Source organism: Taeniopygia guttata, chromosome 2, assembly GCF_048771995.1.
Source record: "Taeniopygia guttata chromosome 2, bTaeGut7.mat, whole genome shotgun sequence".
Classification (NCBI taxonomy): Eukaryota; Metazoa; Chordata; class Aves; order Passeriformes; family Estrildidae; genus Taeniopygia; species Taeniopygia guttata.
This window is the reverse complement of record NC_133026.1, coordinates 5390395-5403970: the sequence shown is the minus strand read 5'-3', so window position 1 is coordinate 5403970 and position 13576 is coordinate 5390395. Positions and strand designations below refer to the sequence as shown.

The following is a 13576-nucleotide window of genomic DNA, read 5'->3' as shown; positions in this document are numbered from 1 at the left end:
AGTCATATTCCAAATTGCAAAATTAAAAAAAAAAAAAATCTGTAAAATAATACACATAGTTCATACATTTTTTTCAGAATCAATGAAATGCTGTCTCTAAATTTAATAAATTCTACCTCACAAGATACATCATGAATTTCTTCTCGGATTACTAAGTAGAACTTTCTAGGGAAAAAGTATAATGATGGATTTTATGTACAATTATTCCTTTCTGGAAGCAGTACCTCTTGCACAACATTCTTTGATTTTAATTACGATTACAACAATTTTCCTACACTGAATAATGCAAAGAACAAATTACGTACAACTTTCAGGCACAGGCAACTGAGGATGATCTGTTAAATCCCTTTAGGTGTTTCTGTAAACATACCTCAAAAATTCTTAGACATAAACAAATCCATTTAAAGATATTAGGAGGAGGATGGTCCCAAAACCATCAAAATTAGAGGCTGAATATACCCAAGTGTCTTGAGTGAGCTCTTTTGCAGAAGTGCATTTATTACTTAACTTTTCTACAATAAAGCCTGTTTGGAAAAATTATTCCTCCCTAAAGACATACACCTGATTCTATACCCTTGTGTGTTTATAAATAAGTGCTAACAACTGATCTTCTACAGACTTCTTCTGTAAACATGTGAGCTAATATAAAAATGACAGCTGAAAAAATTAACTCGCCAACTCTGGTAGCTGAGGAAAAAAATCTCATGGTTTGATTTTCCTCTAATATTTATGTCATAGTTGTTAAAATCTTAAGTGCTTTAAGGAGCATTGGCATATCTGAACAACTACAATACTTGAAGGCTGCCAGTATTATTCTAAATATAGAGTATTTGTGGGATCAAAACATGATCTCCGTCTGAAAATAAGTTACATTGGTTTAATTGAAAATGCTGCAGCCAGGGGCAACCTCATGTGTTAAGCCTATTCCTGTGTGTCTCAGCAACACCATCATAAAATAAAGGGAGGGATATGGAAGAAGTAGGACGTAATTTATCTGCCTTCCTACCATGATTTTCATTAAGCACTGATTCAAGAAGACTCTGCTTGTCCTGTATTTCTTGTTCAAAGACAGCACTGTTATGTTTACAATGGTTTAAGGACATACTTTCAAGAGAACGTTGTCTCAAATGCTTCCTGAAGGCCCTTTGAATAACAAGAGCTGACACTTCCTCTTGTTTTCTTCTAAGGGTAGAAGAAATTGGACTGTAACAACTTTTAGATGGATTTTCAGCTGCAATCTTTTCTTCCATGTTTAATTCAAGACTCTCCAGATCTCCAGATTCTCCCAAGACCCTTTTAGTGAAAGCCAGCAAGATATCCAAGCAGTGGATCTTATCTCCACTGACTATAGGGATGTCCATGGCTATGAGCTGGATTTTATTAGGCTTTGGGATGCGCAAGGGCTCTGCCAGTGCATCTGCAAAGTCTGAAAGAGCAGAATAATCTATGAACTGCGTTGCCAGAGGGTCAAACTTTCCCCATGTCTCATAAAACATATCAAAGTCATCCTCACAAAGAGGATCTGCGCTTTCCTCAGTGGCGACACTGAAGTTCTCTAAAATGACAGCTATGTACATATTTACAACAATGAGAAACGATATAATGACATAGCTTACAAAATATAAAATACCAAAGCCCTTATTTATGCAATTATTTTTGTTTGGCTCTGTGACATTTAATTGTTGAGCACATAAATCAGATTCTTTTAGCACAGGGGCCAGAAGACCATCCCAACCAGCTGATGTGGTAATTTGGAAGAGGCAGAGAATGCTACCACAAAATGTTTGGAAGTTGAAAATATCATCAATCCCACCCTGAAAGGGGATACAGGCAAAGTTTGCCATGCCCACGATGGCATAAATGAACATAATCAGGAAAAGCAAAAGGCCAATGTTGACCAGTGCAGGAAGAGACATCAGCAGTGCAAAAAGAAGAGTTCGAATTCCTTTGGCTTTGCGAACTATTCTCAGGATTCGGCCAACCCGCGCCAAACGAAGAGTTCTCAAAACCGTAGGGGAGAAGAAAGATTTAAACACTTCAGAAACTCCAAGACCTTTGAAAAGAAAAGGAAAACAAAATGTTGTCAGGTCAAGTTAGTCAAATTAATGTCTGTTTTGTTATAGTCTGTGCTTTAGGTGTCGACAGGAACACTGATCACATCACGCTGCTCTCAATATAAACATCATCCGTTCTGAAACTCAGATAAAAGCTTAGGTAAAGAAAGAAAAATTGTAATAACTTTCAATATAAAAGAGGCATCAAGATTTCTGCATAGTTTGGAAGCTTCCTTATTCCAAGTTTCTCTAATTTGGGGAGTGAATTTATGCATTCATTGCTCAAGTACCTAAAAATCCTATTAAATCCATTCTGGTCTTGTGCTGGAAGCTCTGGGCCTGCCTCTGAGCCACTTTCTGAGTGCTGCTTCTTCTTTAGGCCAAAGCCTAAATGTGAGGCTTTGACTAATGCTTGGCACTCAAATGAGATCAGAGAAGAGCAAGAAGAAAATAAAGGAAGATTGTCTCTCAGTGTTTATCTCCCATAACACCTCATTCTATGACCCTGCTATCACAGTACTGATGCAAATGATTACAAACAGGAGAGTTAAGAAGTCACAATTTTTCTGGGTTGTACAGGATGGCAAAAGGCGACCATGCTTAGGCAAGAAGCCAAGAACTCAGAGCAGTTTTTCTTTCCCATTCTTTATTATATGATATGACCTGAGCCTGACTAGAAAGAACAGACAAAATAAATGGTATAAGAAACTAGAGCTGTATATGACCCTTTGCAGAGTCAATGATCAGCATCTAGTCTTATTTAAAGAGCCAAAAAATACAAGCCAGTTTTAATAGTTTTTTTCAGTTATAAGTAGTGGTCTAGGTTTAGTATGGTGTTGAGCAATCAAATTTTCCTGAGCTTTCCAAATCTACAACTGCGCTTTGCCTTCTTAAGAGGAAGTCCTGGAAAAGTAAATTAATCCCCATTTTTGATGGAAATGTATTTTTAACCTGAATTTTCTTTTACTGTGAAAACAACAGCTAATGTGACAACATGTAAATTGAAAGCATAAAACATTAGACAACAGTTTAAGTATAATAAGTTTTAAAATATATTACTGAATTAAATTAATATTCTGTTAATTCCTCAATAAAAATCATACTTAAAAATTTGAAAATTCTATTTACCTTTTAATACTCTGCAAAAATATAAGGGAAAACAAAAATGCATCCTTTTAGAAGGAATCACTTAGCAATGATTAGTTTGAAATAGTGCAATGGATCTGGAATTTGTTTATCAAACATATGTAGGTGGTTACTTCAAACTGGAATTTGACTTAATACTGGTAAGACACTTTACCTGACCTAGTGATTGATACTTACTCACTATTGAAAGGATCACAACACTGAAATCAAACACGTTCCAGCCACTTCCAAAGTAGTAGTGCCTTAAGGCCAGTATTTTTATGACACATTCTGCAGTGAATACAGCCACAAAAAAATAGTTGATTTTATTCAGAACCTCCTTGGTGGCTCTGTCGTTGTTTTCTGCCATCATAACGACCATATTTAGACAGATGAAAATCACGATGGTGATGTCAAAAGCTTTGTGAGATACGATGTCAAACAGCAATCCCAGGAATGCATTCTGTGGAAAGGAGAACTACTTAATGCCACTTGTGAGACCCAGCCTGCATTCAAATATTAATCAGTAATTTGTGCTTAGAAAAGAAATTTAACATAACATAAATTAACAACAAGCTACTAGAAGCAGTTTGGGGTGATTTCTTTAGACTCAAAGAAAACTCACCATACTTTCAGTATTTTCAGGCATCATGCAAGCACGTTGGCTTAGAAAAAAATATATAGCAGGAAAACATTCAGAGTACATTGTGATTGCTCTTTTAATAGAAATACTTATTGAAGCAGATATTTTAGGATAAGCAATTCTAATTAAAATGTCATAAGCAGGAAAAACTCAGCAGTTGCTGTGCAAAGCCAGGCCTGGAATTAAATTTAAGAAAATGTAAGGAATAAAGCATAAGATTATTTAAAAACAAAAAACAGCCATGAGGCATGTAATGCTCTCTATTAATTTTCACCTGCAATAATCCAATCTAGTTGCAGAAGCAACATCATGCAACTTAAATAACCAAGATCATGTTATGAATATCAAATACTTAATATGAACTGGTTTAAAAAGTTTGCACATTTGAGTAGGTGATAAATAGGTTGTAAATTTCCTTAATTAATACCCTCAAAGATGACTGTTTTGAATGGAATTTTTAAACAAAAGAGAGTAAAATCTAAATTCTACATTGACTGAGGAAGATGTGGGTCTCTAATGCAAGGCATATTTCCCAATTCCTGGCTACTGGGTTTAAATATCATAATCTTTATATCCTCTGTCATATTCTTCTTAAGGTGGCCTCACCGATGGTCTTGGAATGGGTTTTTGGGGTTTCTTGGATCCAAGTTTTTTTAGGGCATTATAGTACTTTTTCTGTTCCTCAGTCAAAAATAGATCTTTCCCACCTAAGTAAAGAGAAAAAACATTGTGGTTCAGATGCAGTCAAATAAATGCCAGAAAATTTATGTTAAAGACAGTAAGTTACAGTTGTCATGAGTGGGACTTAAGAGAGCACAGAGACCAAATGTGTCTTCACCATTTCTCCTTTTCCCCTTGATCTTTGATCTGATCTGGATTGGTCATGAAAGTCAAGTCCAAGCAGTGATTCGAAGTCAGTTCCCTCAAGTGTGAGAGCTTTTTCAAAGTTTTGCAAATCTATTTCCTATTTTTAAAATTACATAAGTTTCATCAAGAAGTGGAATGTTTTATATTTTTTGGAAAGGCAGAAGCAGAAGTAGATTGCTGAATTAGCAAGTAAATAGAGGGTGACAAATAAGAATTTTGGGACCAAGTTCTAGAGGAAGTTCCTGGAAATGAATTTCTTATTAGCATCCACACCACCTGTATTACTGAGCAATCCCTTGGAACCCAGTAATCAGAAATCACTCATCATAAAAGCACTGAGTTGTCAGCATTTTGTACAACAAACACATAATAATGCAGGGCGTCTGCAATTGGAATCACTCCAGCAAAACCTCTGAAAATTCTGCTTAACTTCACTACACGGACTCTCAGGGAAAAGCCCAAAGAAGCAGAAAAGAAATGAAAGACAAAAATGAAAAAGAAAAAATGTCAGTTACAGCATGTGCTAAGAAAAGAAAAAAAGTGTTACATCTACATAAACTTCTAGCAAATATTCAAGCTTATAAACTACTTTACTTTTTTATCTATTTGGATTATTGTAACTGGGATTTTGTTATAAAAAGAAATTCTTACAATGAAGTTGGACCACTGTTCCTCAATCCTTATACATCTTTTCTCTGTCCAAATTCAGAGAACAGAATAATTTATTGTGGGTTTTGTTTCTATCTTTCTCTACCAAAGGCAGTAATGCTTTGACACTTGGAGTGTAAGTCAGCCTATGAAAATAATAAATGATTCCAGTAGAAATTCTGCCTTCCAAATGGGAACCTTGAAATTGTAAACCTCCTGTTGGGGTCTGCTTTCCTGGTATGTTTTCAATTAGCAAGATGCTTATTTCTTGTAAGACTTCCAAGTGGATAAATTGACACAATTTCCCTTGATATTCTGGATACTTTAAACCCTTAAATGAGTCAGGACTCATTGATAAATAAGCTTGGCACACGGAAGGTGAAGTATTCCAGACAGATATTACTGTTGATTTTCTTTGCTGCATTGTCCATTCAAAGATTTGCCTTCCATTTCTTACTGAATAACAAGAACAGGGAATATAACAACTATGAGGAGAAAGGTGCTTGAAGCATGAAGTCATTGCTTCATGGGCTTTAAGCAGCCTTTAAATTTCTACACAGTCTCCTCCTGGGGTCATGGCTTGGATCCCTATTCAGAATTTTTTTAAAACCTCACTAAATTAAGCTGTAGATTTATTTTGTAGATGAATGGCTTTTTAAAGTGTAGCTAGTTTGACAAGACATTCTATGGACAGGACCTTTTCAAGGATGCCAGGATAGCAGAGGTTACTCCTTCCTTGACTGACTACCCTGCTCACATTTGTGAGGTGCTCGCTCTCAGCAAAAATGGTTTTTCTGTTCCCCAAAGCAAATCTTCAAAGCAGAAGAAAAGAATTCCACTCTCCTGTAGCAAAGTCTAGATAACTTTTTTGACTTCTCATTTCTAAAGCTACTCACTCTTTCCTCCTCATTCTCTACTTAGAACAAATTCAGGATTTTTGGCAGGCAAATAGAATTCACAGTTAAAAACCTTGAGGAAAAAGGGATTCCTGTTTTCAAAACTTGGTTTGAAATGTTATTATTTTAATTTTATCTAGTCAGACACTTATTTCAAAATGTTAGACTTCTAGATGTCAAGCCAACATTCACTTAATCAAATTGGGATTACAGGAGACCATGGGTTAGCTCATGCAGTACTTATCTTTTTCCTTTGCTGGTTAAAATTGCTGATAACCACTCCAATGAAAAGGTTCAGCATGAAGAAAGATCCAAAAATAATGAAAACCACAAAGAATGCATACATGCGTAAGTTTGCTTCAAACTGTGGCTGTTCATCAATCTGTTAAAAAAAAATCAAACCAGAAAAATAATATTGGTAAAAACGAGATAATCTCAGCTTTAGCATTTCCAAGTTATTATAGCAGATCTTTCTATTGTCATGAAGGATAAATTATTTCTGCACATTTACTCCTTTATCTAAATGTACAAGTAGAACTGTCTTGCTCTATCTTGTTACTGTTTGTAAAGACAATGAAAAACAAAGCCAAATCCTGCTCTAGCAATTTTTTTAGTACTAAATAAACATTTTGTTTAGTTCCAATTAGAAGGGATCCTGTGAATGTCCTGATTAGAAAAGCAGCTCAGACTGAACCTAATGGTGAATTCCATCCTTTGAGATGCCATCCCAGACAAGAAGCAATTTAATCCAGCTGTACAAGGAACAATATTGTTATTTAGCAGCTATTTAACTACAGCCAAGAGTACTGGGATGGAATGGATGGGGAAAAAGGCAAAGTCAACTAAATATAGAAAAGTTCAGACTCACTGTGCTAGTATGAGAGTGAGAAACAGGACATGCAAATGGGGAAAAAATAGTGAGGGTGTCAAATGTAGGGAAGAAAACCTCAAATAACTGATAAATCTGCAGGCTGTTTCAGTTCTACTGCACATGTTTAAAAAGGAAGAGAATTTGCTTCAGAGTCATATTTGGCTCCCAAATAAGATTTGTACAAAATTGTGTATTGTCTTGCCCACTTTTTGTGTGGTATCCCTCTATTGTGACCAGTTTACTTTATCTAAGTTTCAGATATTTGGTACTCCAAGGATTATTGTTTCACTGTGTAGCTGGATGCATCCATTCACTTGTATTTTTGACCTGATGCTGCAAACAAAGCTGAAAATTTGACTGTATTGATAGAAAAGGGAAGAAGGAAGAGGAAAAGAACTAAAGTTTCATTTCAGTGACATACCCCACGTGAATCCACTGCTGCATACATAATATCCATCCAACCTTTAAAAGTTGCCTGAAAGAAAGTGCATTGTTTATTATAACTGAGAAAAAAAAAGCTATTGATAATATAAATGTGTTAATAGTTGTGGAAAAAATAAGAAGTGTGCTGTAAAAAATATGCATCAATTCAAAGATATGCTTGGAAGTATGATCCACTGGAGTTTATTACAGAGAAAAAAAATACTGAAAAGAAAACAAAAGTTATTATTCATGTCAAATGCTTTAATGCTAACTCTTGTTAAATTGAATTTTTTGTAAAAACAAAAGAACACTAGAAGTTTCAGCAAATATAATTTAACTAGCAAATATAATTTAAAAGGAAAAAACACAACTTCTAATAGAACAGCAGACTGTTTCATCCTTCAATTTTTATCAATCATAGAACATTTTGGAGGATCCAGAGCAAAGAACTTCATCTAGAAAATATACAGGGATAACAGAGACTTTTTAAAAATTACTTTCTCTCCTTTGTTGTGGTATTAGTGAGCTCAGTGAATTAGCATCCCAACACTTCAGGACTTTTACAACAGAAGAAGACATAGAATTCTAAATAAATTGGTCCATAAGTTCTTTTCTTGTCCACTCTGAACTAGAGAAAACGAGAATGACTTTACATACAGTGACAGGCAGACTATTTCAGGCTTAGTTTGTCGATTAAAATTAAAACAGAAGTGAAATTTAAAACAAGATTGAAAAGCTGTGAAAGAGTTCTTGATTTTAACAAAAGGCTGCATGAGCGTAAGTGTTCTTTAAGAGAAGGTGGGCAGCTCATAGATGAGGAGAATATTAATAGGAGCTAAAAAAAAATCCCCAATTGCAGTGAGATGAACAGAACCATAATGGTGTGCCTTGATTGGGCTGCTCAACCCATTCCTTGAGGAAAACAAAAATGAGCATGTCTTTATAGAACTTACCACTTGGAGAAGAGCCAAGTATCCCATGCCAACATTGTCAAAATTTACAACACTATTTGTCCATGTCCCATCGTTGGAAATACAATCATTTTTGCCATGAATGCAACCAATACTTTCTTTTTTAAATGTGCACTTCCAAAATCTGCTTCCAAGCCATTTTACTCCTAGAACATTAAAGAGGAGCCAAAAGAAAATGCAGACGAGCAAAACGTTGAAGATGGAGGGGATGGCTCCAAAGAGTGCATTCACAACAACCTGAGTGAAATGATTGAAAATAATTAATTATTTGCATTCAGTAGATCACTTTTCCCAGAAAGCCACTGACTTTTACTTTTTCTGTATCTATTGAAAATTCTCACCCATATAAAAACCCAGATCCCTCCCCCATATCTTTACCTTTATCCCTTCAAATCTTGACAAAGCTCGTAGAGGCCGCAGCGCCCTAAAAGTCCTGAGAGATTTCAGACTGGTCCCAGAGGAACAAGTTGTGGAATTTCCAGAAACAGAATTTCGTCCCCAGGAAACAAAGGACAGCTGTGTTCATTGAATTGGAACTGGGATCATTAAATGGCATACAAAATTTTATTTTATCTATATTAGCAGACAATCCTGAGATGAATGTTACATGTTATTTCCTCACTAAGTCAAATGAAGAAAATAGACATTTAAAGTTACCACAATATAATTATACTTTATTCTTTTCTAACACATAAAAAAATTGAATTAATTCTAATTTGATTTTTTAAAAAACAGTTAATATGATTTTGTTTAATACTAGTATAACAATCAAATTGGTAACTATGATACTTCCATACACTACCAAAGCAGAAAGGTTTATTCAGATAAAATACTCCAATTTTCTACAAAGTTATTCTCAAAAGTGTACACAGAAATTTATTATCATAACTGACAAGGGGGATGTGGAAAAAAAATTTAAATATATCTGGTTCATTTTAGATATTTCTAAGAGAAAAATGAAGATATTAAAAATAATTTCAATAATTAGGTTTTTTCACTGTTCATGATTTGTCTCCTCCTTCTCATTTGAGTTTGCTGCCTCAGTGTTCAGCCATTGGATATTTCCATGCTTATCCTCAGTTTTGGACTGCTATTTACATTAGAAAACCATAACTGCCCAACTATTCTTTACGAATAGTCATAATATTAGATTTTACAGTTGAAATTTCTGAGTACTTCACAACTTTCAATGCTGACTATCCTGACTCTATTAAAAGCTACTCTGATGTCACAAGTCAGCAGTTTAGATATCCTTACTTAAAAATATTTAACTCCAGAACAGTCCCAGTGTGATGTTGACAAGAAAAATGTTTCATTTTTATACAGCAAGTTTATCATATTTAACATTTTCTACATTCAGAGCAAATGTATATGTATTGAACACTGCCCTTATCTCACTCTTGGTGATTCCAGCATTTCTCTCTGGGGCTGTGCAAAGCAAAAGATACCTCCCTATCTTTAACTGCCTGGTAAATTATTTTTCCAACCATGCTTTTCAGGTGTCTTTGCCGTTTAAATTTCTTCTCCTTCAAGGAAGGAACTCTTTCCTTTTTTCTAACTGCCAAAATCACAGATTTGGCTTGGGTTGGAAAAAACCTTTAAAATCATCTAGTCCAGAACTGTCAGTATCTTCACATTTTCTACTGTCTTAATCAATTTATTTTAATTTTATTTCCAATCACTAATTGAACTCTATCGCTACAATTTAAAAGGTCTTTAGAACCATTATTGTCTTTGAGGATGGCGATACCTAATGAAATTTCCTTCAGCAACTTCTTGATTATTGCTGAAAATTTCCATTTAAAGTCCTAAAGCCTCTTTTGCATTGAAGATTTTTTAACTTTGGAAACTGTCTTTAAGACTTGTATTAATTCATAATCACAATTTACAGGTAGTTCTCTATATAGAAAACATTAAAATGTATGACAAGCTGAGTATAATACTTACACAAACAATGATGAAGTCAAGCAAACACCAAGAATTTGTGAAATAACTGTGCAAACCAAAAGCTACCCATTTCAGAAGCATCTCCATAAAAAAGGTGTAGGTAAATATGATATCAGCATAATCTAGGATAATTTTCACTTTTTCCCTCTTTTGCAGGTGAACATCTTCAAATGCCTGGAATTTCAGAATTCAGTTTTAAAACAGGTCAATAGATTATGGGAGATTATTTTCGAATTGCACAAGAATAAATACTTTGCTTATTATAACCATTTCATATTAAATTATGGACAACCACCACTTATTTTTATACTTAAAAGTAAAAAGGTAAATTTTAAAATAAGTACAATCTCATTTTCACATTGATTGAAAAATCTCATACTATAAGTTTTTATGTTCAACACTTCAAAAAATGTCTGATGAGGGCCAGTTGTGGCTAAAAAATTTTGGCTTCCCAAGGTAGTTGACAATTTTGAAGGGGTTGATCTAAAATTCTTCACAAAAAAGCCTGAATTGAATACATTAACCAGTGTCTGTCAGACTCTGACCTTCCAAATGAGTCATCTGCAGAGTTGTAATACAGACATGGAAAAATGTGGCAAACACCTCAACTGGAACTCTCATTCCTGAAGTTGCACATTTTTTCATCTAAACCTTGATCTTGAGATTTTAGGAAAATGTTTCACTGGTGGCTGTCATTCATATCAGTGTTTGCTCATTTTTAAAGTATTTGCTGCCTTGCTAATTTATTTTGATTTTTTTATATTGCCAATCTATTCCCAATTGCTTTTAGCACCTTGCATTATTTCCTCACCAAGCCTTTGGCAATGTCTGCAATTTTCCTTTCATCCACTTCTACCCTACTTTACTGAGTATTCTTTCTGTGATCACCATCTCATTTAATTTCACTACAAACCATGGACACGTGTGATGGTCTGGTGCTATTCATACTCATTCAGAAAATTTCGTATCAGTAAATTTTATAAATAAGCAAAAAAATAGACAAGTCCCTTTCTGCAAAGGACAAGTCTATCTTAGAAATGGCAAAGTTCTCAACACTGCAAATCATCTTTGATGACCAAAAAATGTTATTGTTTTGTTATTTTGCACCTGGGTACTAGCTAACTTTTTTTCAACAGGACATTAAAAATGACTCAGTTTCCTTCCTTACTTCAGTTTGGTTCCCCATGAACACAGAGGAGCCTTCACTGGAGGTGAGGAAGTTCCCTTGGAGGTTTGTCAGGAGAATTTTAAAGCAGAGAGTTCAAATCTACTGTTCAGAGAACAACCTGAATGTAATGTAGTGACTTTTGCTGGAAATTCTGACATCTACCACATAGATCATCTTCAGACTATTTGGTTATGTTCCTTCTGCATTAGATAACATTTTATTTAGCAAGTTACTCTCAGTAGACAGTGAATATACTTTCAAATAAATAAATAAAATAATTCTTTCCTTGCCATTCCTTCAATAGAAATGGATATGATCAGAGTAGCAATGAAACATTACCTCACCTACCAATTTACAGCCATCTTCCCTTTTAGCTTCTGATCATAATGTTTGGATGATTTTCAATCTACATTTTTACTGAATAGCTAGTTTGCTTTACAAATTTAGAAGTGCTATGATTTTTATCAAGCTTTCCCAAGCAATATCGCACTCTGGTTTAGCTTTTAATTAACACAAAAGTGTAAAGAACTGTGTTCAATGAAGAACTATGATTCCATATATGTAAATCCACCTATTTAAATATCTTATCCAAGTGGAGGAAAGCATTATAGCTTCTAAAGGTTATATTTATTACACTCCTGTCTCTCCTTGGGCAAAGGAATGTCATAGCAGAAGAAATCAATTCAATATTATTCCTTTACTGACAACAATTAATTTAAATGTGGAGAAATTAAATTAAATTTACCAGTGCTGCACTGCTCAATACAATCATAAAAACCATAAAATATTCAAACCCGCTATGGTTCACAATTTTGTAGCAGGTTTTTCTAAAGTTCCACCAAGTTTTGCCTGGAAACTTTGTGATATCCACTACACAACATGGGAAACACTCAACACAACCTGAAAAGAGAGAGAACAGTGTATTGGTTTAATGGAAAATGTTGAGAAATTGATTTAAAAAGTATAAAGCATCTAAAAAAGGCTTTTTACATATTACAGGAAGAATGTGCTCTTTTATCTATAACGTGATGTTGTTACTGAAATGATCTGAAGCTAAAGAAAAGTAAAAATTTTTAAGCCAAAATAATCTCTTTTAATAAAGCAACACATCTATGGAATAACAGACATCTTTTTGTGTCCTTCCGCAGAAAGGTTTGTGGGCACAAAAGAAGCCTTTACTTCTATCTAAAAATGTGTTTATTTTCTGCATTTCCCCCCTTTTTTTTCTTTTATTTTGAAAAGGGATATTGCCTTGCTAGCAGGTCAGTAAATTATTATTTTTACTAATTATTTCACTATATTGCACTGCAGGGACATTACATCTGGACTCTCTTCCCTGCGTGCCAGAAGCACTCTTCATTAATCTGTAAAGGCAGCAGGATTAAGCCAACAGAGTCTGAGGAAAAGTTCAGGTGATCAAAGGCACTGGGATGAGCAGACAAACAGTTCCTGCTAATCTGGACATGCTCCAAAGGGATTTTTTTGGACACTGGTTCATTTAACATTAGTAAAATACCAAAAAAACCCAAAGGATTCCTACTTTCTAGAAAGCAGTCCTTAGGCAGCTGTGAGTTTTTAGTCTGGGAAAACATTTCCAGAAGAACAACTGGATCCACAGTGCTGGCTTCAGAAAAGCTACGAACAGAATGATATTTCTGCAGAGGAGAAGGAGTGAGAAAAGAATTTATTTGCTTTTAATTAATACAGTTAACAAACCTAAAATAAATTAAAATTATCATCTCCTCTCCCTCCCCAAAAGAAATTTGCAGTGTGTAAATTATCTTTATGTTGCTGAACTACGAAAATAAATTTTAAATAATAGGACAGAAATAGCCAATCCCTACTTTTTGTTTCCATCACTTTATTTTAACCAATTTCTTTGCTCCTTTTCATCATCTAGAGTGGACTTGAAGGGAAGGAAATGTTTAGAAAAGATTATATATGCTACAGTTTTAGAGAAAAT

General features: G+C 34.5%; 1 protein-coding gene across 1 annotated transcript in view; it reads right to left on the bottom strand.

The window, feature by feature from the left end:
• LOC100223270 (sodium channel protein type 5 subunit alpha) overlaps positions 1–13576 on the bottom strand; it is a 39384-nt gene continuing 25808 nt past the window's right edge. Inside the window, exons 19-28 of the mRNA XM_072925292.1 lie at positions 13154–13268; positions 12359–12513; positions 10446–10619; positions 8877–9014; positions 8481–8735; positions 7526–7579; positions 6474–6615; positions 4429–4529; positions 3378–3642; positions 1–2053 (exon numbers count right to left, since the gene is read on the bottom strand). Of these exons, the coding sequence (XP_072781393.1) occupies positions 909–2053; positions 3378–3642; positions 4429–4529; positions 6474–6615; positions 7526–7579; positions 8481–8735; positions 8877–9014; positions 10446–10619; positions 12359–12513; positions 13154–13268 (2544 nt within the window). The 3' untranslated portion in view covers positions 1–908. The remainder of the gene's footprint in view (positions 2054–3377; positions 3643–4428; positions 4530–6473; positions 6616–7525; positions 7580–8480; positions 8736–8876; positions 9015–10445; positions 10620–12358; positions 12514–13153; positions 13269–13576) is intronic.